Source organism: Choloepus didactylus, chromosome 4, assembly GCF_015220235.1.
Source record: "Choloepus didactylus isolate mChoDid1 chromosome 4, mChoDid1.pri, whole genome shotgun sequence".
NCBI classification, from domain to species: domain Eukaryota; kingdom Metazoa; phylum Chordata; class Mammalia; order Pilosa; family Megalonychidae; genus Choloepus; species Choloepus didactylus.
This window is the reverse complement of record NC_051310.1, coordinates 16009491-16034848: the sequence shown is the minus strand read 5'-3', so window position 1 is coordinate 16034848 and position 25358 is coordinate 16009491. Positions and strand designations below refer to the sequence as shown.

Below are 25358 nucleotides of genomic sequence, written 5' to 3'. Positions count from 1 at the left end.
TCACAGTACCATTACATAGTTGTACATTCATCACCTAAATCAATCCCTGACACCTTCATTAGCACACATACCAAAATAACAAGAATAATAATTAAAGTGAAAAAGAGCAATTGAAGTAAAAAAGAACACTGGGTACCTTTGTCTGTTTGTTTGTTTGTTTCCTTCCCCTATTTTTCTACTCATCCATCCATAAACTAGACAAAGTGGAGTGTGGTCCTTACGGCTTTCCCAATCCCATTGTCACCCCTCATAAGCTACATTTTTATACAATTGTCTTCGAGATTCATGGGTTCTGGGTTGTAGTTTGATAGTTTCAGGTATCCACCACCAGCTACCCCAATTCTTTAGAACCTAAAAAGGGTTGTTAAGAGTGCCCACCAGAGTGACCTCTTGGCTCCTTTTGGAATCTCTCTGCCACTGAAGCTTATTTCCTTTCACATACCCTTTTTGGTCAAGAAGATGTTCTCCATCCCACAATGTCGGGTCTAGATTCCTCCCCAGGAGTCATATTCCATGTTGCCATGGAGATTTTATTTTCCTCTGTATTTTTGAATTTTCCATTTTCTAATCAATGAGCATGTATACTATTATAATGAGTAGAGGAAAAAAATCCTTTTGAAGAAGTTGATTATCTTTTAAGAAAAGGTATTATTGGAATTTGAAAAGGTATAAGATATTCCTCTTTTTAAATTTGTAGCCATTTAAATGGATGTTCCCTGGAAATGCTAAGCAGACCCTCCCTACTAATCACAGATTCGTTTAATGCTACTTATGTTCAGCCTCGACGAAAACAGAGGGATGAGCAACTTCTGAGTATGTATTATATAATGTCCTTTTTAAAGAATAATAAAAGTGCTTGGTAGTATAAATTACTGTCCTGTTGTGTTGAACACTTTTTTTTTGGTCATAAGAGATTGACTATCTCTGATATTTTTTAAAAAATATTGTGTGATCACATTAATATTTTATATAAGAAAACGCTTAAGTTTGTTTAACTTTTGTGGAATTGTAAAGATTGGCTTCATCCTGCCGTCCAACACATAGCTGGCACTCCATGGTATTCACTGTTATAAGTCTAAAGTGCACCAAAATTTATTGAGACTTCATATAAATCTACTTGAAAAACACTTAGTTTCTAAAAGAAAAATGAAGAAAAATGAACAAAGGAAAAAAATGAGGGTACAAATATTTCACTGATTTTGATGTTGGGTGTTTAATACTCTAACCTAGTAGCCTGGGTTGTAAAGAAGTGCCTCTGGACCGTTGCTACTTGCCTCTACTTTGATTAGAGCTGCTTTACTCTTATGTTATTTTTTTATAAGCCATATGGAATTTCAACAGGGGAAATTGGATTCCACTTTTTTAAATATTTGAAACCAGTGTCTTAAACTATTTAAAAATATTTAACTTATAGTATGTTTTACTAACTTTAAGAATTGTTTCTTTTTTTTCTTTTCCTCGCTGGAGGTTGGTTTTACCAAATATTTCTGAGATAGTCTTTCATCTAGAGCAAGGATATCTCTTTATAAGGATACTTTTTTGTTGAAAGGAAATTTGATCTATATTTTATTCTATAGGCATGTACATGTATAAATATATGCATACACACACACACACACACACACACACACACACACACACACACACACACACACGCATATAGGGGGATTATATAACAAAGTCCATCAGAGTGGACAGGTGAGATGGGTGGCCTGGAAACCCCAGGCTGTTTGCCTTTGGCCTGGTCACCCATTTATCACCGTGTACCATACAAACATTTTAAATGTGTACTATGATGTGAAAAGAATTCAGAAACACTGATTTATAATTTTTAATGAAAAAAATTGAGACTAAATTGCACGGTTCTTTACTTCTATGAAGTTATGTTTAACAAAATAAAAAGTAGTTGTGATAACCTGAATGAAGTTCTTTTATTTTGTACTTTACCTGATTGCTTACTTGTAAATTATAATCTTTATAGTGATAATAGGGAGATAAAGTTATCTTTAATTTTGTTGCAAATTATTGTTATTTCTATAGGGATTTTACATTCTTGTTTTCTAGCAAATGTTTTGGAAACACTTCGAGGTGATGGAAATGTATTAATAGCAGTGGACACTGCAGGCAGAGTTTTGGAACTTGCTCAACTTCTTGATCAAATTTGGAGAACTAAAGATGCAGGATTGGGTGTTTACTCATTGGCACTCCTAAATAATGTCAGTTATAATGTGGTGGAGTTTTCTAAGTCCCAGGTTTGTTTTCATGCTATCATTTATAATAAAGAAGGTTGTTACAGTGATTGAGGCTTTTGGAATACAGTTTCTTCATTGCCTTTTTTACTAAGTCAATTATTAACCTATTACTAAGAGGTTAATAAGAATAGCTAGAAATTATTAAACACTACTGCTCTGTGTGCTTTATGTGTATTATTTCATTTAATCTTTATATACCCTATGCAGTAGTTTTTATTTTTGTCCCCATTTTACAGATTTGGCAAGTTGCTTCTCTTTGTACTCCAGTCTGTATACTGGGGGCAAAAATAGAATCTACCTCATAGGATATAAATGTTAGAATTCATTATTCTTTTTCTTTTGAATAAGTGCTTTCCCTTGAAATAGCATCTCTGGGGGTAAGATAGGCACTTAAAACTTATACTGCCTTTTCTCAAAAATATTTAAATTGACTTATAACTGAAACATAATGCAAAATTGGATTATTAGGGATGAAAACTGGGGTGGGATGCTCTTAAGGGAAGCAGAAGGATTGACTGTTGTATGAGAAAATAAGCTGCTTTTCAAAATGGTACAAATTCAGTTATTTCCTCAGCAACTGCTGGGAGAGAAAAAAGATAGACTGTGAACTCCTTAGCTGTCATAGAATGCTTTTTTGTTACACTACAGTATTTTCTAATTAACATAATCTTTTCCCTCCTTATTAGGTAGAATGGATGAGTGATAAATTGATGAGATGTTTTGAAGACAAAAGAAATAATCCATTTCAGTTTCGCCATCTGTCCTTATGTCATGGTCTTTCTGACCTGGCTCGAGTACCTAGCCCCAAAGTTGTGCTCGCCAGCCAACCTGATCTCGAATGTGGATTTTCAAGGGATCTCTTTATTCAGTGGTGTCAGGACCCTAAAAACTCAGTCATCCTAACTTACAGAACTACTCCTGGGACTTTAGCACGCTTCCTAATTGATAACCCTTCTGAGAAAGTTACAGAAATAGAGGTAAGCACATGTGAACTTTATTTTAAAACTGTTTCTGAGATACATTATGCATGGTGTATAAAAATTAGTGACCAAAAATAAAACTTGAATTGTTTCAGGGTTTTTTATCAGAATAACAATAGATATTTTTTATCAGAATAACAATAGATAGCCTTTAAAACTCTCATTCTTGAACCTTTCCATAGGACCCACTGGAGCCATACTCAGAGAGTATATACTGTATTCTCAGTATCTTTTGGAAAAATTCGTTTCACATCCTTTCTTTAATTGAAATCTGGCTGTTTCCTAATTATATTCTTTCCCCTATAGGCCTCTCAAGTAAATACTATTTTTTTTCTCTTTCATATTCCATGTACCTCTAGTGTGATAGGTGTGCTTCTTATTCTTTGTTGCAGTTTTCAAGCTATTTTTCCTCCCTCTGTGCAGTTTATGCCATCAGACTTTACAACATGCTCATGTTTCTGACCTTTACTGATCTCTTGGTCATTCTCTGTCATTCACTGGTGACTTTCAAACTTGGTTCACAGCTTTCTATACTCAGGACTCCATTCTCAATAAGTGTAACATCCATGTGTATGATATTTCCCATTCCTTGGCCCTCTCACTTCCTTGACAACTTATTTCTTAATGATCTTTTCTCTACTTCACTCAGCCATCCATTCTTAGAATCATGCTGTTCTCTCCCATGGTCATACTCTTAATCTTATTAAGATTAAGATTACCATCTCCAGCTCTCTACCTCAGACATCCCATTCTGATCTTATACTCACTTTGTCTGTTACTCCCCTGACAACAATTCTTTGACTCTTTCGGTACTTTAAGTTCACGGACTTCATCACTTTTATTATCCTTTATCTTTCCAACTTAGAGTCAATGGCCATAATTATAATAATTATTTTGCGATTACCTTTAACTCTCTTACCCCTCTTTTTGTTTGTTATACGCACTTGGCAATGCCTTGACCCAAGCTAAACCATTTGCTTAGTCTGTCCTTGTATCCGAGCAGCTTTATGTTACTGGAATTCAGCACTACTGTATGGACAGATTTCCTTTCAGATTCATGACCCCACATTTCAAAAGAGCCCCCTATACTAGCACTCAAGATTCTGTAGGATGTTTCCTTTCCCACTTTTGAGTAAGATAATTTCTTACCTTCTTTCTCCTCAAAATCCTGCAACTCACTTTCATCCCTCACCCAAAGTACATGACCTTGTCTCAGACTTAACTGAGAAATAGAATTCTGGGAATGCCCAGGAATGACTATGGTCTGTTAATTTCTGATGGGTATGCTAGGAACAAGTTCACAGAAATGTTGCTTGGGAAATCCATATGGACCACACTCCTCTTTGTCTTTTCTTATTATTTTTGTGTGTGTGGTAATGAAAATGTCAAAAATTAATTTTGGTGATGAATGCACAACTATATAATGGTACTGTAAACAATTGAATGTACGAAGCTATCGTGGGTAAATTTAACATTCTGGGAATGCCCAGGAATAACTGAGAAGTAGAAGCAGTCAGACAGGAATTTCCTTATTTTCTCATCACCAAATAGCTTAACTTATCTGTCTCTGCATCCACCGTTGTTGCCTTATGTCTCCTCTTACAGGAGCTAGTCAATTAGCCGATGACCAATATGCAGAAAGGCCGTTTTGCAATATGCAGAAATAGAATCTTACCAGCACCTCACCCACCCCCTTCCTGATACTCCCTCATTCTCACCCCATCCTCCTCCCGTAACAAGGGTAACCACTATCCTGACTTCAGTACACAAATTATTAAAACTTGGTTTTAATATCTTTCTTTCTCTCAACACCCACATCCAACCCATCAGCAAGTCTTGTTGACTCAACCAACAGATATATCCTAAATCAACCAACAGATATTTCCTAAATCTGTGTACTTTTCTTTCATCATCCTAGCCTATCCTAAATGGACTTACCTGGACTCTGTGGTAGTTTCCTAACTGGCCTCTTTAAATTTTTACCTTTTTAACTCCCTTAATCCTTTCTTCTCATAGCAGCCAAAGAGATCTTTCTTTTCAAACATTAATCATCTAAATGAGTAAGACTTGACTTAGGAGGGTGATAAATGTAGATGAAAAAATACCATACACAGTCAACTCTTGGCTCAAATGATCAGAAATCTGGTTCATTACATATTGCTCATTTAGTCATTCATGAATTCAACCAACATTTATTGAGGACCTCTGATATGTCAGACACTTCTCTGAGAGTCTTACTCATTTAGAAAGAGCAAAACTCTAAATGAGTAAGGACTAATAGGGTTGAAGTGGATTTGGGTTAGGAAAAGGAATAGTTTGGAGGGAATACAGTGAAGGAATAGGAAGAAAATAAAGTGGATTATTCTAGAAATCTGTTTCTGAATATAGCCATTAATTTTAGTTCTCTTAAATGAAAAATGATAAGCTGGAGAGCAAGATTTATTGTGGCAACAGGCATAAATTAAATTCTGAGGGTAAATGTTTTGTTAAAATTTACGTGGGGGTAGGACAGTGTTCTAGTTTGCTAATGCTGCGGAATGCAAAACACCAGAGATGGATTGGCTTTTATAAAAAGGGGGTTTATTTGGCTACACAGTTACATTCTTAAGGCCATAAAGTGTCCAAGGTAACACATCAGTAATCGGGTATCTTCACTGGAGGATGGTCAATGGCATCCGGAAAACCTCTGTTAGCTGGGAAGGCACATGGCTGGCGTCTGCTCCAAAGTTCTGGTTTCAAAATGGCTTTCTCTCAGGACATTCCTCTCGAGCAAGCTTGCGCCTCTTCGAAACATCACTCACAGCTGCACTGAGTTCCTTCCCTTTGAGTCAGCTCATTTATATGGCTCCACTGATCAAGGCCCACCCTGAATGGGTGGGGCCATGCCTCTATGGGAATATCTCATCAGAGTCATCACCCACAGCTGGGTGGGGCACATTCCAAGCAAATCTAATCAGCACCAAAACATCTGCCCCACAAGACTACATCAAAGATAATGGCATTTGGGGGACACAGTACATTCAAACTGGCACAGACAGACATCTGTATAAGTTGTTAACTATGATAAAGAAAAATAATGACACTGTTTTCTAAATGAAACTTTTTGAAAAGTAAGCTACGAAGCACATGTAGATTGCCAGATCTAAACATGTAAATCATTCATGCTATATATTAGAATCACTTGATTGTAATTTGTTATTTTTATTACTATTTATTTTGAAATAATTTCAAACATAACACAAAAGTTGTATAAAATAGTACACCAAAGTTCCCCAATTGTCAACATTTTACCATATTTGCTTTATCACTTCTTTATGTATATATGTAGATAGATACAGTATTACATATTTTTTTCTGAACCATTTGAAAATAGGAGATATACTTCATTACTCCTGAACATTACAGTGTATATCACCCAAAGACAAGGACAAACCATGGTACAGCCATTGAAATCAGGAAGCAGTGTATGTCACCCAAAGACAAGGACAAACCATGGTACAGCCATTGAAATCAGGAAATAAACATTGATACCATGCTTTTTTCATGTAATCCACTGACCCCATTCAACTTTTGCTGATTATACTAACAGTGTTCTTCATAATTACCCTTTCCCTTTTTGTCTAAGATCCCATGCACAATTACATATTGCATTTAATTTTGATGACTGTTGGTATTCTTGAAGTGTATATTTTCATATACAGATATCTAAATGATTTTTTTACGAAAGAAACAACTGGGACCAAATTATCCACATATTTGGATGTGCTTTTTCCATTTGAGTCTTGCTTGAACAGTATCTACCTTACATAGTACTTAGTATATTATAAACACTCAAATGTTTTTGAATAAGTGAATGAATTCTTTTTAGTAATTGTATAATTGTACAGTGTACATGTAATAATATATACTGTAATGTATTTAATTTAGTGATTCTCAAAGGTATGGTGCAGGGACCCCTGAGGGTCTCTGAGACCTTTTCTGAGAATCCATGAGGTCAAAACTATTTTTCATAATAATAATATGTTATTTGCTTTTTCACTATGCCAACATTTCTATTGATGAGGAAAAGAAATGGTAAAAGTGCCAGCACTTTAGCATAAATTAAGGCAGTGACACCAAACTGTACTAATGGTCACTGTTTTTCACCACCACATATTTGTAGTAAAAAAAAAAAAAAAAGTCAGTTTCAATTAAGAATGTCCTTGATGAAGCAGTAAAGTTATTAGTTTTATTAAATTCTTTTAATGAAAGGCTATTTCAAAATAATCTGGGTGGGAAAATGTCAACTATTCATAAATTACTTCTGTTGCTTTCTCTGAAGTACAATGTTTTTCTTAGAAAAACATTAGTATGATTGAGTTGTGATCTAAAGTAGCCACTTTTTCCTTGGAACACCATTTTTATTTGAAATAATAATAGGCAAACTGTGATTATTCAGACTTGGATATTTGGCAGACATTTTCTCAAAAATAAATAAATTAAGTCTGTCGCTCTAAGGAAAACAATAACTTGTTGTCAATGAAAAAATTCAAGCTTTCAAGTGAAAATTAAAATTTTAGAAAACTTGTATCTGTCACTGTGAGCTTGACAGCTTAAATTTAAAGACTTCTGATGAGAATGGTGGTAATATTTGTGAATTTGATTTTTTTATTGTTAACATTTGGAAGATCTACGTAACTTGGTGAGCCAGTATTTTCCAAATAACCATGCATGATGTTACAAAATAATACTTGAATAAAAGAGCCATTCAAAGTGTGAAACAGATTGATGAATATTAGTGTAACAGAGTTCAAAAAATTTATTGACATGGTTTCAGATTCCATTATAACTAACCTTTATCAGCCTACACTTTAACCCAAACAACATATTGCAGAAGACTGAAGACAGATGTGAGAATCCAGCTATCTTCTCTTGAACCAGACGTTAAAGGGATTTGCAAAAATGTAAAACAGTGCCATACTTCTTACCAATTTTTTTTTTGCCTTGGAAAATATAATTTTTAAAAAAAATATGTTATTGTTATAGGTTCATTATTTTTTAATGAACAAATTTTTTAAATTTCTCAGTTTTATTTTCTGATATTATATTTATGATAAATGTTATCAACAAAAATGAAAGCTTTTTGGGTTTCTCCACAATTTTTAAGTCTATTGCAGTCCTGAGATCAAAAAGTTTGAGGACAACTAATTTAAACATTCCATGTTGATAGATTTTAAAGTTGTATGCAGTGTTTTATTATTACAAACAATTGTTGCAGTGTCCTTTTTTTTTTTTTCCCCACACTTATGTGGTTGAGAAGGATAAGTTCCTGGAAGTAGAAATGCTGTGTCGAATGACGGTGAAGTTTTTATTTCGGATGTTGGCAAATTGCCCTATAACATAGTTACCCTTCTTTTCCCATAGACAGTGGATGAATGGTAATTATAATACTTCTAATCTGATAGATAAAAAGAAAGTTTTCCATTTTTAAGAAACCATTAGTGAAATTAGACATCTTTTCATGGATTTATTTATTTTTATTTCTTATTTTGTAAATTGTATATGTATTTTGTATTTTTTCAGGTGTTGATCAATTTTTTCGTAACTGATTTGGAAGAGCTCTTAAGAAAAAGTGGCTTCTGATTGTCATTGTGCTGCAAATATTTTTTCTCAGTTTCTTTTGTTTTTATGGGATTTAAAATGCTAAACAGATTTTAATTTTTTTCATGTTGCCAGATTTATTCATGTTTTCTTTTATGGCTTTTGGGGTTTAGTTCATATGTAGGCTTCACTTACTCCAAATTATAAAATTACTTATCTGTGTTTTCTTTTCCTGATTGGTGATTTTTAACCAGTTTGATTTAAATCAAACCCATCCTAGAAATGTGACAGCTCAATTTTAGTACTGATCTAAATAGGATCTATAATTGCATGTAATAGAAACTTGAATATTTTCAGAGGAAAATTTAGTTTAAAGATGATGAATCAATTTAGAGGTGCATTGTATCTCACACCCTGCTGCCTTAACACCTTAAGATTGATATTTCCTTTTGTCTATTATTTTTCTTTAGTTGCGGAAACGTGTGAAGCTTGAAGGGAAGGAACTTGAGGAATACTTGGAAAAAGAGAAGCTAAAGAAAGAAGCTGCTAAAAAACTTGAGCAATCAAAAGAGTGAGTTATTTTCAGACAGATTTTAAGTTCATATATGTAATTTGAGAAGACTTTAAAGTTATTTAATTGGAAATATGTAAATTTTCTTTGACTTCATTTTTTTTGTTGTTAAGAAAGACATCTTTCTAATGGTGCTAGAATACCAAGTTCTTTCAGTGCTGATGTTTATATGAATTTATTAACTGGCAGTTAATGTTGCATTTTATAAAGTGTCAACCAAATATTGAATGTTATTACATTATCATAGAATTAACAAACTATATGAACATGAATTCAATAATAGTTTTATAGATATTATTTCAAAATCACTTGGGGACTTTATGACCTTCATCTACTCCAAACCCTCTTAGGGCAGATATAGATTCCAGTGATGAGAGTGACACTGAAGAAGATATTGACCAGCCATCAGCTCATAAGACTAAACATGACCTGATGATGAAAGGTGAAGGTAGTCGTAAAGGAAGTTTCTTCAAACAGGCTAAAAAGTCTTATCCTATGTTTCCTGCCCCGGAAGAAAGAATTAAATGGGATGAATATGGAGAGATTATCAAGTATGTGAGCAAAACACACTTTTCTTTTTTACAAGTTGAAATAACTGTGTTATCTGAGCTCAGCGAATTTGTTCTTTCTGGTCATTATGCAGTTTGTTACTTTGTGAGTCCTCAGTTTGAAAGATAGAGAAGACTTGGAGTTCAAAACATAAAGAGTTTTGTTCCTACCAAGTGTAGGAACATCTAGAGAATTAATGTTAAGGGAAAACTGGTAGTTTTATTATTTATGTGTATTTATTACTTACAAAAGATGATCAGGACTTTTTTTTTTCCCCACTTAGAGAGGTAAGGGACATGCATTGGTGAAAGACATAGGATAGGAAGAACTTTGGATGGTTGGTGATTGTGTTAAGTTATACCTGAAATAGTGTTACACACACATTTTTGTTACAAGAGGAATATGAGCATGAGTGGAACCATGGAAAATCTGTAAAATCTGCACCTGCTATTGGATAAACAACTAAAATCACGTGTTCTAATCACAAATCTGAAAACAGTATTGTCCCTTGTAAAAATCCTGTTGTTCCAGTTGCCTTCTGAGTCAGTGCCAGCCACCTTAGCATAGTGCACAGTGCCTTTCACGATCTGGTGCCTCCCTACTTTTCTAGACTTATTTCCTTTATGTCAGTGTTCTCCACTCTGGGGGTACCAGCCTTCTCACAGTTTCCTTCTGCTCAGCTTTTTCATAACATGCCTCTGTACATGTTTTTCCTTCAGCCCTGTTCTACCTTCCCATCCAGTTTCCAGGCTGCTGAATCTGGCCTCAAACCCCTGGAAACCTTTCCTGATTCTACCTTGTCACCCCAACACAGTTAGAACCCTTTCCTGTACTTCTTTTGTACTCCCATAATGCTATCTAGAAAATATAGTGGACTTTGTCATTCTTGGATTTATTTAGTAGAATTTCACTGTCTGCTTAGCCCTCCAAAAAAAATTAGAGAGGAAGAAGAACAATTTTAAAAAGAGTTGGTGAGTTTGCTTACAATTCCACATGGTGAGTGGCCAATCTGTTAGGATATATACAGTGCTTTTTTAGCTTCAATTTTCTTGTCTGGAAAATGGGGATAAAAATTAAATAAGGTTGTGTTTTTAAGGCATTTAGCACAGCAACCTGACTTATAGTAAATGTGCTTTAAGTGGTTGCTACTGCTGTTATTATGAGGCTCACAGTTAGAGACATTGAGCTCCAGAGGCCAAGAAGCCACTGCAGCAGTCCAGGTTTCAGGTAACAGAGGTCTGGATTCTCAGAGGGGTTAGAGAAAGAAAGTTAAAAAAAAAAAAAGTGTTTAAAAAATTGTTTTAACATGTAACTCTCTCTGGCATTAGAAGTGAAAATGAGAAGATAGATGTTGTGTTAATAGTACATTGAAATAAAGATGAAGGTTTTTGAGGGAGTGAATGATTTTTTTTTCTTAGTCTTCTCTGTAACGTACAAATGGAGATTCATCTGCTTTCTTTGGGCAGAGAGGGAATAACTGGAGATCTTAAGGAAATCAAAGGAAGTCTGAGCTATTGGGATTTGAGGAGGGAAACTGCAGAAATTGAAAGAAGGATTAATGAAAAGAATGCATGCAGGGCCAAGTTATAGATGCTGATAATTCCATTTAACAGGTTTCAGTGTCTTATAACAGTACTTGTGGTAGCCACTAAGATCTTCTAGATGACCTGTCTAGGGTCTTTTCACTAGCCCACATGGTGATTTTTAAAGAGCATACCTTAATTGCATTGACTTGCCTCAAGTTTATACTTAAATATTGAGATACATATGAAGAATAATCTAAAAATTATGCCCCCCAGTAGCTAGTTATATATAGTATACACTCTTAGCTTGCTTGTTTCTACTTGTAATTAGAGATTTATTATTTAGACCAGAGGATTTCTTGGTGCCAGAACTTCAAGCTACTGAAGAAGAAAAAAGCAAATTGGAGTCGGGCTTGACAAATGGAGATGAGCCCATGGATCAAGATTTATCTGATGTTCCTACCAAGTGTATTTCCACAACAGAGTCTATTGAAATAAAGTAAGTACTTTTGTTGCATTTTGAGGATAGGTTACAAGGTAAAATTTAAAGTACTTGGATTATATAATTTGCATTGTTTCAAAAGTGAAATTTCTGAATATCCCCTAGTAGGTATGTACTTCTAAAAATTTATTTTTCCATGAAAATACCTTTGAAGTATGGTGGTATTTTCTCTTCATTAATGATATTTGAATGCCAAAATAAGTGAATTGGTGGTGGGAAGGGAGTTAAACATTAACTTGTACATTTATATGAAGAAATATTATTTCTGACCTTTTTAGTTTAGTAGCAGGTGAAAAAGAATAGTGCAACTCAAGTTTTACCTGCTTGCTTCATAAAATATACCCCTTAACTTAAGCATTAACATTGATGCTAATGATTTAAACGTTACTACTCTAATGCCTTAAAAGCACTGTTTTCATCTGAAGTAGTTGGGAAGTCCTGCTTTCCCTTTCTACTTAGTATAGTTAATAACACCAGTAAATGATGATTTTGGAAATTTTTTAGGTCATCAGAGAGCAAAATAGCTTACTTTTCAGTGATACTATCTAGAATATAATCTCAGTTATAACTAAGATCTAAATAATACATATTAATGATAAACATGTGTATTCCTCAAATCCTCATTTTATATGTTGTATACATTTCTTTTCTGATGATAAAAACCATTAAAAACCTAGTTTCAGAATTGACTGATGAAAAGTAAGCTCGAATAATCTTTTCTAATTACAGAGCCAGGGTTACTTACATAGACTATGAAGGGCGATCTGATGGGGATTCCATTAAAAAAATCATTAATCAAATGAAACCACGACAGTTGATCATTGTTCATGGACCACCAGAAGCCAGTCAAGATCTTGCAGAGTGCTGCCGTGCGTTTGGTGGGAAAGATATTAAAGTGTATATGCCAAAGCTACACGAAACAGTTGATGCCACTAGTGAAACTCACATCTACCAGGTAAATATGCTAGCATTTGAGTCGCACAGAAAGAAGTACTTTTTGTTGCAAATTGGTATAGATACATTAGGGATACAGTGGAGAGTGAGATGGACATGGTCCTCTGCCCTAGCAGACCTTATATTCTGCAGGGCTTATAACAAGGTGTTAGCACTTATCACATTGTTACACCTCTGATAGGGGAAGGGCAGGATGCTATGAGAATATAAATATGGGCCCCAACCTAAATTTGAAGGGATAGAGGTTTCCTGGGGAAAATGATAACTGAGCTGAATCTTAACAGATGTTTATATGGGTTGTCAGGGTTGGATGGGGTGGGGGAAAGGAGAAAAGAGTGTTCCCAGTTGAGGGAGCAACATTTATAAAAGCAAAGAGGTGAGAGGAATGGTGAGTGTTCAAGATTTCAGAAGTTTAATAATAATCCACAGATGCCAAGGTTCTACTCTTAATTGAAAAAAAAAAAAAAAAAAGGAGTTATGTACAGAAAACAGGAATAGCACAGAGGAGAGATTGACTAACTGATTTAATAGTGGAAGATGGTAACAGTTAAGGCTTTCTACAAGAGGTGATGTCTATATTTGTTTGGAAAAAATGAATTGGAATCCACCAGGCAGAAAAGTCATTCTGGAAAGAACAAGAGGAAGCAACCTTTCAAAAATAGGGAGGTGTGAAACTGCATGATATGTTCAGGAAGTTATAAAGAGTTCAGTACTCCTGAAGTATATCAGGTACTAGAGGAAGAGAATTCTATCAGTGGTCTTCAACCCTGGCTGCACATGAGAATCATCTGGGGGGGTTTGGAGGAGTGAGGATTCAGTGCCCTGGTCTTACTCTCACCAGTTGTATCAAAATCCTGGCAGTGAGGCCCTGGCATTAATACTTTAAAAAAAAAAACTGCCACATGATGCCAATGTGTAGTCAGAGATATGAGAATCTCTAGTTTGGAAAGTAAACAGGGGTCCTAATGATCTTATAGGTCATCAGATCATTACAGATCATTGTGAGTGAAAAATTTTAGTGCACATTGCCAGAGTTAGAAAATAGTAATAATAGATTATACTAAATTCATTAACAATGTATACTCAGTGGATTTTATTTCTCCCCCTCCCCTTTGAATATCTAGGTGAGATTAAAAGACTCACTTGTCAGCTCTCTTCAGTTTTGTAAGGCAAAAGATGCTGAATTAGCTTGGATAGATGGTGTCTTAGACATGAGAGTTTCCAAAGTGGACACAGGAGTTATTTTAGAAGAAGGAGAGCTGAAGGATGATGGAGAAGATTCAGAAATGCAGGTGGATGCTCCTTCAGATTCTAGTGTTATAGCACAACAAAAGGCCATGAAAAGCCTTTTTGGAGAGGATGAGAAAGAAACAGGTGAAGAAAGTGAGATCATTCCTACTTTGGAACCTTTGCCACCTCATGAGGTAAAAAAGCATGTACTTTTTCTATCTCTTCTTTAATTTATTATCTTTCTAATTTTTCTTTTATGTTTTTAACCATTTAAAATATGTCCTATGTAGGCTGATTTTAGAGTTTTTAAAAAGATTGCTCAAGATAAGTTCTTGTGTGTGTGCCTGTATATATATCAACCTGTATAACTAGGAAATGGTAACAATTTAAAGAAAACTTTTAGCAAATCTTTGTAAAGTTACATTATTGTTTCGTGGTTGTTTTTTTCAGTATGGATTTTTAAATATTAAGTTTGATGATTGTGAGGATCGCCTACTTGGTCTTCTAACCAGGGAGATTTGTAGTTTTCTAGGAACATCATACTCTTGTACTCTGTTTTTGTATGTTATCAGTTCAATTCCAATCACTTTTGGTTTTGATATGGTTAGAAATCTTATTAAGTAGAGATATAATTCTGGTCTAGTATTTACATATTCTCAAGAGGTATCATTAATTAGCAAAGATTTCAGGCTGTACTTAATTACCTTAAACTTACAACCATATTAAAACTATAAGAATCCTACATACATGTCAAAGGATGTCTTTAGTTGTGTTCTGAAATTAGGAATAGAAAGTATCTGTCATTAGATTCCCTTCTATTACTATTCTTTTGAAATTGGGAGGAGGAATTAGAATGTTTTTCTCTCTGTGCTAGAGCTAACCAGCATTCCTCAAAGCAATTTCGAAGTAGCCACATTAGGTTGAATCACATGCCTTTCTGATTCTAAAACCAGTGATGGCCATTGCATTCACTCTAAGGAAGGAAGGAAAATGGAAAAGGGGTTAAGATAGAATTGTACTCTGAACTAAGCAAAGGCCTGGATCTGGAAAATGAGTTTTTAATTCATTTCTGCCTGCTGGCACTCTAGTTGACCCCCTTAGGCAAGTGGGTGAGTGAAGAGCATAATATTACCAAATGCCTTTCTCTGTCATTATGAGGCATGACTAATAAAATTGATTGTGAAACAGTCAGAAAATGTGCAGGGCTTTGTAATGTTAAATAATGGGGTAAAATTCAGAATAACAACTTGAAATGTGATTTACATTCTTGAAATGATCTGTCAAAAGACTTCAGGGATTAATAGAAAATATCTTATAGGTCAAGTGTTCTTTCCTTTTTTTCGTATAATGATGTGTCTGGTGTTCTATTTGAAGTCATTCTCTCCTTTTTGATCTTTCCTAAGGTTCCTGGACATCAGTCCGTGTTTATGAATGAACCTAGACTCTCAGACTTCAAACAAGTTCTTTTACGGGAGGGGATTCAAGCTGAATTTGTAGGAGGTGTACTTGTTTGCAACAATCAAGTTGCAGTCCGTAGAGTAAGTGTGTTTTAAATAAGGCCATTATTAAAGGCTTCTGATGGTTTGTCATTTTGTATTCTGTGATACTTTATTGGTAATTTCACAAAACTGACAATCAGTAATTCATATTCATAATGATGACCTTGAAGGCTTAGAAGAGGACTCTCCAAGAAATTATATATAATTTTATTGTAAGTTTTTATTATTTGAATCCTGACATTTATATGTCTATGTAAAATTCATGACTTGACTATTATATCCATATTCTATGAGTCAGAGCAACTCATTCCCTGACCAATCATAGAGTAATTTATTTAATATATTTTGGTTATTATGTCTGCATATTAATGAGTAGAAAATGTACTAAAGAACTTATTTTTTTCCCCTTAATTTCTAGACTGAAACTGGACGCATTGGATTAGAAGGTTGCCTTTGTCAAGATTTTTATAGGATAAGAGACCTTTTATATGAACAATATGCCATTGTGTAAAGGACATGATGTCAAGAAGTGTCTGACCTTTCTAAGAAAGAGTATTCTTATTTTATTCTATGGTTTTGCTTTTTTGTTTTGTAACATATAAAAAGAATTGGCCAGAAACTTAGCATGCATTAGATTTTTTAAAATGTAAATAGATATCATTTTGCTACTGCTCAAATGAGCGTACTACTTTTTGTTTCAGAGTAATAGAGGTCCTAACAAGTGTACAGGCCCAGGGGTTGGAGTTGATTCATTTACTTTACAGTCCTTATTCTAGGACGGGCTTTTTACTTGAATAAGACAATGCAACTTAGCAAACCAGTTCATGGCCTTAGAGAAACATGTTTGCATGAGTTCTTGCAACCTGTTCCTTATGTTTTCTGGAATGAAAAGTGAGAATTATTTAGAAAATGTATGCTACTTAAAAAAACAAATTGATGAAACAGTTTTTTGAGGCTTATCTGTTTAAAAAAACAAACCAAAACTTTTACTGAGTATGTGCTATAACTCTTCTTTTTGAAGTCTATTATGCAATTGTTTTCACAAGGAGCATATCTGCTCCACGCCTGTATTTCCCAGTGATTCACTCTAGTGTGAGGGAATACACTTTTGGTTTAGAAGTCAGCTTTTTTTCTCTCATTTCTTGTTTCATCAAGATGTTTTTGCTGTTCAGTTTGAATTATAACACTTCCATTTGACTACACATAATTCAAAGGAACTCCTTGGTGTGTTATAGTCTTAAGGTTTCTGCGTACATTTTAGACACATCTGACTGTAATAGAAACTCTGCTTAGTGCTGTGTTTCTAAGAAAATAAATGTTGAACCTCACACTTTTATAAGGTAACAGTATAATTTAATTAAAAGGTGTAAGTGTTTTCATCTCTTAAGCTTCTTATCCCTAAGATTACCCGAGTAGTGGTTGGATTTTATAAACACTGCTATAAAAATAATCCAGAGGTTGGATAAGGTCATTCTTTCTGTGTTGATATCTTTTGTGGCTACCAGCCCTGAAACAGTATAAACCACTTGTATTCAAGAGTGAAAACTGAATGTATGTAATTTACATTGAACTTAAGAAATGAAAACCATGTCACCTATTGTAATCTGTTCATGCTTTTTTAGAAAGTAGCCTAATCATGGCAGACCATGATGTTTATTTCTCTTTATATTTAGCATTTTTAGAAGAATCAGTCTCGTTAAGATATATGGAACTATGTATAGTACAACCCAGTGATATCGGACTGGAATTAGTATTTCATTCTGTTTCAAATGCTTACAGAACTTCTTTTGTGGATCATAGTGCTAATGCAAAGTTTATAATCTTCTGATACGGACAACCAGATACAAAACAATGTTACCGAAGATGCATTTGAAGAATATGTTTTCTTTTTAGAACCTTGAAAAAATTTCACTTAAACTCTTATCACTGTATAGATAAGCCTAGAGTCCTATTTATATTCCAGGAAAAAGAAAATCTTTTTCTATTCGTTTCATGGTTTAAAGCATCTGGTTATTACATATTACATTGTAATACCGAGACCGAAAATTTGTTTCTTGCTTAGACTTTTTATGAACAGGAATTAAGTTTGAAACTACTGCTTAAAGATGGCTGCACTAACTAATGTCTTAACACATGCAATCCTTTTGCCTTTTACGAAAATTTCCAAAATGAAGATATTTGTTTAAGCTCAGTTACTTTCAAAATATACAAATTTTAAAAAGGTCTGTGAGGTAAGTCATGAATCAGAGGAACTTTCAGACTTTTATTGTTTAAAAGCAAGAATAAATACAAGTGGACCATCCGCTGGTATCTGCAAATTTGATTAGAAAGAAACTTTATTGTATTTGTTGCAGAGGGATTGTAAATGTCAAGTATAATTGAAAACAAGGTTTCTCTATTTTCATAAACCAGTAGGTAGCTTTAAACAGGAGGGAGGATCATTCATCTTTTTTAAAAATTGAGATATAATTCACATGCCATTTAATTCACCCTTTTAAAATATACAGTTCAGTGGTTTTTAGTATATTTATAGAGTTGTGCAGCCATCACCACTCGAATTTCAGAACATTTTTCACTCACCTAGGAAAGAAACCTCATACACATTAGCAATCACTCCTCATTCGCCCCTTCCCCTAATGCCTGGCAACCACAAATCTTTTATTCTATCTCTTTGGATTTGCTTATTCTAAACATTTCATATAAATGGAATCATACACTACCTGGCCTTCTGTGTCTGACTACTTGCACTTAGCATAATGTTTCCAAGGGTCATCCGTATTATGGTATGTATCAGTACTTCATTCTTTTTATGGCTGAAAATATTCCATTGTGTGGATATACCACATTTTGTTTACCCATTTGTTAGTTGATGGGCATTTTGTATTGTTTCCACTTTTTAGGTATTATGAATAATCCTGCTATGAACATTTTTGTTCAAGTTTTTGTGTGGATATATGTTTTCATTTCCCTTGAGTATATATCTAGAAGTGGGATTGCTGGGTCATAAGATAACCTTTTTGCAACATTTTACATTCCTGCCAATAATGTATGTGAATTTCAATTTTTCCACATCCTTATTCTCCTTCATTTTATTTTAGCCATCCTAGTGGATATAAAGTGGTATCTGAGTGTGGTTTTGATTTACATTTCCCTAATGACTAATGATGTTGAGCATCTTTTCATGTACTTATTGGCCATTTGTGTATTTCTTTAGAGAAATGTGTGTTCAAGTCCTTTGTCCATTTTTTAATTTGGTACTTTGTCTTTATTGTTGAGTTGTAAGAGTTCTTTACATATTCTGGATATTAAACCTGTATCAGATATGTAATTTGCAAGTATTTTCTCCTATTCTGTGGGTTGTTTTCACCTTATTGATAGAGTGCTTTGACAAACAAATTTTTTTTTAATTTTGGTGAAGTCTTTATTTTTTTTCTTTGGTTGCTTTTTCTATTGACATCATATCTAAGAAACCTTTGCCTAATCCAAAGTCATGAAGATTTACAACTGTGTTTTTTTCCTAACAGTTTTATAGTTCTAGCTCTTATAATTAGGTCTTTGATCCTCTTTAAGTTAATTTTTGTATATGGTGTGAGGTAGGGGGTCCAACTTCATTCTTTTGCATGTGGATATCTAGTTGTTCCAGCACTGTTTGTAGAAAAGATTATTCTGTCCCCACTGAATTGTCTTGGAACCCTTGTTCAAAATCAGTGGCCTATAAATATATGAGTTTATTCTTGGACTCTTAATTCTTCTCCATTGATACATATGTCCTTATGCCAGTACAAAGTCTTGATTACCATTGCTTTGTAGTAAGTTTTGAAATTGGAAGTGTAAAACTTCCAACCTTGTTCTTTTTCAAGATTGTTTCGGCTACTCGGAGTTGTTCCTTACATTTCCGTATGAATTTTAGAATCAGCCTTGTCAGTTTCTGAAAAAACAAACAAACAAACAAACAAACCCACTCACCTTTTAATAGGGGAAAAAACTGCGGTTGTAATTTACAACTTGAAATCATAGAATGTTATAGCTGAAAGGAACTTAGAACTCTTCTAGTTCAATCCACTTATTTTAGTATTGAATGAATGGGCCTATGTAAGGGAAGGACTTTGCTTGAGAGCTAGCACACAGCTGGTTAGATTTGGAACTGGAACCCAGCCTTATAGAATCTAGCATTCTTTCTACCCTGCTGTGCTACTTCAGTTCCTTAGCTTGTTTATCTTTGCTCAAGATTAATGTTCCATTCATCTGCTATCAGAGCAGCAACTATTACTTTGGACCACAGCATCCAGAGAGATTGATTTCCATTCTATATCATGAGCAGTAGTAAATGCCACCTTTTGTACTTTTCTTTGGTTGTAAGGCTCTTAAGTTTATCACTTGAGGTTATTGTCCTTTGAAATTTGATGAACTGATTACCACCCAAGTCAAAGGATATAAGTAGTGTTTAGTAACTCAATGATTGAGAGGTTGGTTGTTTTGTTTTGGGAGTTGTTTTGGTGTTGGTTCCCTGCCTCTCCTAACCCCCTTTTTTATTAGCCACTTGATAACTGTAGAAGGACTGTATAAGTGAAGATGCAAAAGCAACTAGAAAAGGAACTCTTGGGTCTGCCCACTTGGGCAGGGACTAAGAGAAGGTGATTTTTGTTTTTGTTTTGTTTGGTTTCTCTCTCTCTTTTTTTTTTTTTTTTTTTTTTCTCCTCACTTTAACCACCTCAATTGTGTTTATGGGAGAATAACAAAAACTACCAAGACTTCAGAACTTTGTTGGCAGCAAGGATATCTACTTAGCTTTTCTTCTCTTCCACCCCTCCCTTCCCACAACACATACACACACAAGTACACACACAGCTCTCTTAGTTTTTGGTGCTTTTCATTCCTTAGAGGTGATAATCAGATCCATTGTGTTTTAGTTCTTGAAGTCCCAAAATGTGATTTCAAGGAGTAAAATGAAGTTTGAGGAGTTTTAAATCTCTCCTCATAATTGAGAAGAACTGAAAGTCTGTGTGCTGTTTTTGTAAAATTGTTAGTAGAGTCTATGGATCCTACTCAAATTTTTGATAATGAGTATAATCTCAAATAGAGACTATACAAAAGATTTGGTAAAAACTTACTAAATCACTTTCTGAGATTGTTGATTTTTAAAAATTTATCATATGTATTTCCTTTTTTTTCGATCCCATATATTTTTGATAATGAGTATAATCTCAAATAGAGACTATACAAAAGATTTGGTAAAAACTTACTAAATCACTTTCTGAGATTGTTGATTTTTAAAAATTTATCATATGTATTTCCTTTTTTTTCGATCCAGTTATGTTTTTAAAAAGGACTATTAAATACACATTCAAAACTAGTTGAAGTCCTTCAAATGAATTAATTTGAGGAAACTTTTATTCCAAGAATGCTGCTGCTGCTTGTTTTTTTTTTAAGTGTAATTTTATTGAGATATATTCACACGCTATACAATCCATCCAAAGTATACAATCAGTGGTTCACAGTATTGTCACATATTTGTGTATTCATCACCATGATCATTTTTAGAACATTTGCATTACTCCAGAAAAAGAAATAAAAAGAAAAAAGAAGACCCCAAACATCCCATACCCCTTACCCCTCCCTCTTAATGATCACTAGTATTGAATTCTACCCAATTTTAAGACTTAGAATAGAGGTATGTTAACTAAGTGTAGTATTGTCAGAGATGTATATAGATCAGTGACACAGATTAAAACATTCAGAAGTAGATCCATACAAACACAGTCACAGACTTTTTTTTTTTTTTTTTTTTTTTTCCTATACAGTTATATAATCATTATCAAAGATCAAGTTGTTGGACTATAGTTCAACAACTTCAGGTATTTCCTTCTGACTATTCTAAAATACTAGACACTAAAAAGAAGTATCTATATAATGAGTTAATATTGGCAGTCATTTGTTAAATCCAAATTTCTTAGTTACACCTCCTCCCTCTCATTTGATCTTTCAATCTTCAGGGATACCTGGGAAATGATCATTTTAACTACTTCATGCTGGAATGGGGTAGAGGCATGAAACTGGTTGATGTTCTCAGAGAGACTGGTACTTCTGTATTTCAGGGCTTATCTGGCATAGGACCAATCTGGAGGCCTTACGTTTCTGAAAAAATAATTTTGCTAAGAAAAGCTTTTATAGAGACTTAGAGTTCAGTGCACTCCCTAGGGTTTTCAGGAATACTGTTGGTTGTGGTTTTCTGCCCTTGTTTTAAATACTTTTGGAGCCCTTGTTTCTTCAAATCTACTTACCAAGCTTATGAGAAATGTTGTAAATTGTTTAGAAACACCTTATGATCTTGGCCCAACATGGTATTACTACTTGACTCTAAGTGACCAAAAATAAATAAATAAATAATTCCTCTAAGGACAGACTTTTGCTGGGATAGAGAATTTTTAGAAATATAAAAACATAGATCTTTAATATCAAACCATAACTAAAATGTAAGTAGTGGGATATGTACTAAAAATTATAAAGATCCTATATTTTCCAAGTGTACTCATGGGTCACGGTACAGTTTAAATTCCATATTAAAACATCACAGAACTTAAATCTCTAAGAAGATTGTATTACTCCCTTATTGGTTTTAAGAAAATCAAGTTACGTATCTTAAATTTACAGGATTTACATTCTCATGATTTTTCCATATCTCGTAAGTGAGTTTTCTTCAATGAGATAAAATACTATAAGTGGAAAGGAATATGTTTTAACAAATGAAAAGGATGCAGAACATTGTGTATTTTTAAATGTTATGCAGAATTTTATATGTATATTATGTTCTGGTTTGCTAATGCTGACGTTATGCAAAATATCGGAAATGGATTGGCTTTTTATAAAGTGAATTTATTAAGTTACAAATTTACAGTTCTAAGGCCATAAAAGTTCCAAACTAAGGCATCAACAAGAGGATACCTTCACTGTAGAAAGGCCAATGGCATCTGGAACACCTCTGTCAGCTGGGAAAGCATGTGGCTGGTCCTTTGCTCTCGGGTTGTGTTTCAAAATGGCTTTCTTCAAAATGTCTGTCTTAGCTGCTCTGAGCTCCTGTCTGTGAGCTCTCTTACAGGACTCCAGTGATTTAATTAAGTCCCACCCTGAATGGGCAGGGTCCACATCTCTATGGAAATAATTTAATCAAAACTTTCCACCCCAATCAACAAACTAATCAGTCTGCCTTCACAAGATTGCATTAAAGAATATGGCTTTTGAGGGGACGTAATATATCCAAACCGACACACATTACTATCCATTAAGGAAAACTTCCTTCACATTTATTTTTTTTGACTTGTTTTCCATATAATGAAGCCATTAAATTTTTCCCAGTAGAATAAAAGCTAATAGGTCAAAGACCACTTCTATTATTTTTAACTTTATTTTGAAATAATAAAGAAGAATTAAAAGAATAGTATAAAGTTCCTGTGTATGTCCTTACTCTGAGGTCCCCATCAACATTTTGCCTTATTTGCCTTATCATTCTGTCTCTCCGTATATATAGACATATTATTTTTTGAACTGTTTCAGCGTATGTTGCAGTTACGATGTCTCATTAGCCATAAACACTTCAGTGTACATATTCTAAAAACAAGGACACTTTTCCTGTGTAAGCACAGTATATCCATCAAATCAGGAAACCAACTCTGGTAAAATTCTATCATTTAATTCAGAAACCCTGTTCAAATGTTGCTAATTACCCCAAAAAATGTCCTTAAAATAACTCTTTTTTGATCCAGGAATCCAATCTAGGATGAAGCATTGCATTTATTTATCATGTTTTCCTTTTTAGTCTTCCTCAATATGGAGCAGATGCTCAGTGTTTCCTTGTTTCTTTATGACATTGGCAGTTTTGAAGAGTTCAAGGTCAGTTACTTTGTAGAATAATCCTTACTTTGGGTCTGTCTAATGTTTCCTTGTGACTAGACTGAGGTTATGCATTTTTGGCAGGAATACCAGTGAAGTGATGTTCTGTTCTTTGCGCTGTATCAGGAAGCGCAAGGAGTCCCTTTGGCCCATTGCTGGTGGTGATGTGATGTCTGCAAGGTTTCTCCTCTGTGAAGTTATTAAGTATTTTGTACTTACTAGTTAGTGAATAATAAATATTTTATGGGGAGCTACTTTGAGACTATGTCAATATCCTGTTCCTCATCAGATTTTTATCCATTAGCTTTAACATCCATTGAAGAATCTTGTCTGAATCAGTGATTGCCAAATGGTGATTTTTCTAATTCCATTAGCATTTGCGAATTGGCATTATACTGTATGATAGAGCTCCTTCTTCTCCCTCATTTATTTTTTCCTTATTTATGTCAGTATGGCACATGAATTCCTGTTTTATGACTGTAAACTCTCATGATTTTCTTGTTTGCTTTTTAATTTATTTTTGGCTTAAACACAGGGAATTTATTGGCTCATGGTTTCAGGGGCTAGATGGCTTGCCTCCTCCTAGGATTGTAGCATTCTGGTTGGCTGGCAATCCTTAGGTTCCCTTGGCTTTCTTGCCACATGGTGATGTCCTCTCCTTTCTCTTCTGGGTTCCCACTGACTTTCGGTTTCCAGCTGACTTTGGTTTCCAGCTGACTTTGGTTTCCAGCTCCTACCCATGTATTTCTCTTTTTTCTTTTCTTTCAATTATTATTTTTTTATTAGAGAAGTTCTAAGTTTGCAGAAAGATCATGCAGGAAGTACAGAGTTCCCATTTACTCAACCTCATTTTTATCATTTTGTATTAGTGTGGTAACTTTGTTACGGTTGATGAGAGAAGATTATTATGATTGTGCTATTAACTATAGTTTACATTAGGGTTCACTGTTTGTGTTTACAGTCCTATGTATTTTTTAAAATTTTTATTCTAGCACTGTATATGCCACCTAATATTTCCCCTTTTTATCACATTCAGATATATAATTCAGTGATGTTAATTACACTCATAGTGTTAGGTTACAATCATGATTTATTTTGATACTCCAGTTGTTTCAGATTTGGCTAGTGGAAGCCCTTTCAAGCTGTCTCCTTTGTTCTTTTGATGTGTCCCCCTGGTTCTTTGCTTACTTTCTTACTTTCCAGCACCGCAAGATGTTCCAGGATCATCTTGTATTTTCCCTACTCCAGTCCTGGAATCAGCCATTTCTCCAAGAACTCCTGATTCATTTTAGTGGAAAATAGTATTTAGAAATCAAGATTTGAATGCTAGATTGTGGTCATCGCCACTGTGGTATCACTGCTACTAGCCTCTCAACAGGCCAAGCTAGGAAATATGTACATCTTTACCTATTTCCTCACCCATCTATATATATTAAAAATCACAAGTTCACACTTATCTACAATTTCATTTCAACTCCACAGGGCTTATGCTTGTTTTTACCCTTTCCGTATCTGTACCTCTTTAATCCCCATAGTAAAAACTGGCTCACATAATCCTCAAATATTTGCTTAATTGTTCAATTCCATATATTAACTAAGGTCCTGATCTTGGGGCTGGCTCCTTTGCTCCAAGCCCCTGCACCTGGTTGCTGCAAGGTCTAAGTTTCCTCCCTTTCCCCAACCCATAGCAGCATTTGCCAATTGAACCCCAGAGTGGATATTTTAAAGAAAGCACCTTTGGCTCAGATGGCAGTGCCAAAACAGATGTTCCAATTTATATGGCGATCTAGTAGTGGTGAAATAAGCACAGATTCTGAAGGTTTCTACTTTG

At 34.4% G+C, this 25358-nt stretch overlaps 1 protein-coding gene across 2 annotated transcripts in view; it reads left to right on the top strand.

The window, feature by feature from the left end:
* The window catches only part of CPSF2 (cleavage and polyadenylation specific factor 2), a 31119-nt gene extending 13177 nt beyond the window's left edge, over positions 1–17942 (top strand). For both annotated transcript variants that reach the window (XM_037832035.1, XM_037832036.1), the window contains exons 7-16: positions 698–813; positions 2065–2252; positions 2939–3229; positions 9283–9383; positions 9734–9934; positions 11802–11954; positions 12687–12912; positions 14036–14335; positions 15545–15679; positions 16059–17942. In XM_037832035.1, coding sequence (XP_037687963.1) covers positions 698–813; positions 2065–2252; positions 2939–3229; positions 9283–9383; positions 9734–9934; positions 11802–11954; positions 12687–12912; positions 14036–14335; positions 15545–15679; positions 16059–16151 — 1804 coding nt within the window. In that variant the 3' untranslated portion in view covers positions 16152–17942. The remainder of the gene's footprint in view (positions 1–697; positions 814–2064; positions 2253–2938; positions 3230–9282; positions 9384–9733; positions 9935–11801; positions 11955–12686; positions 12913–14035; positions 14336–15544; positions 15680–16058) is intronic.
* Positions 17943–25358: the final 7416 nt, after the last annotated feature.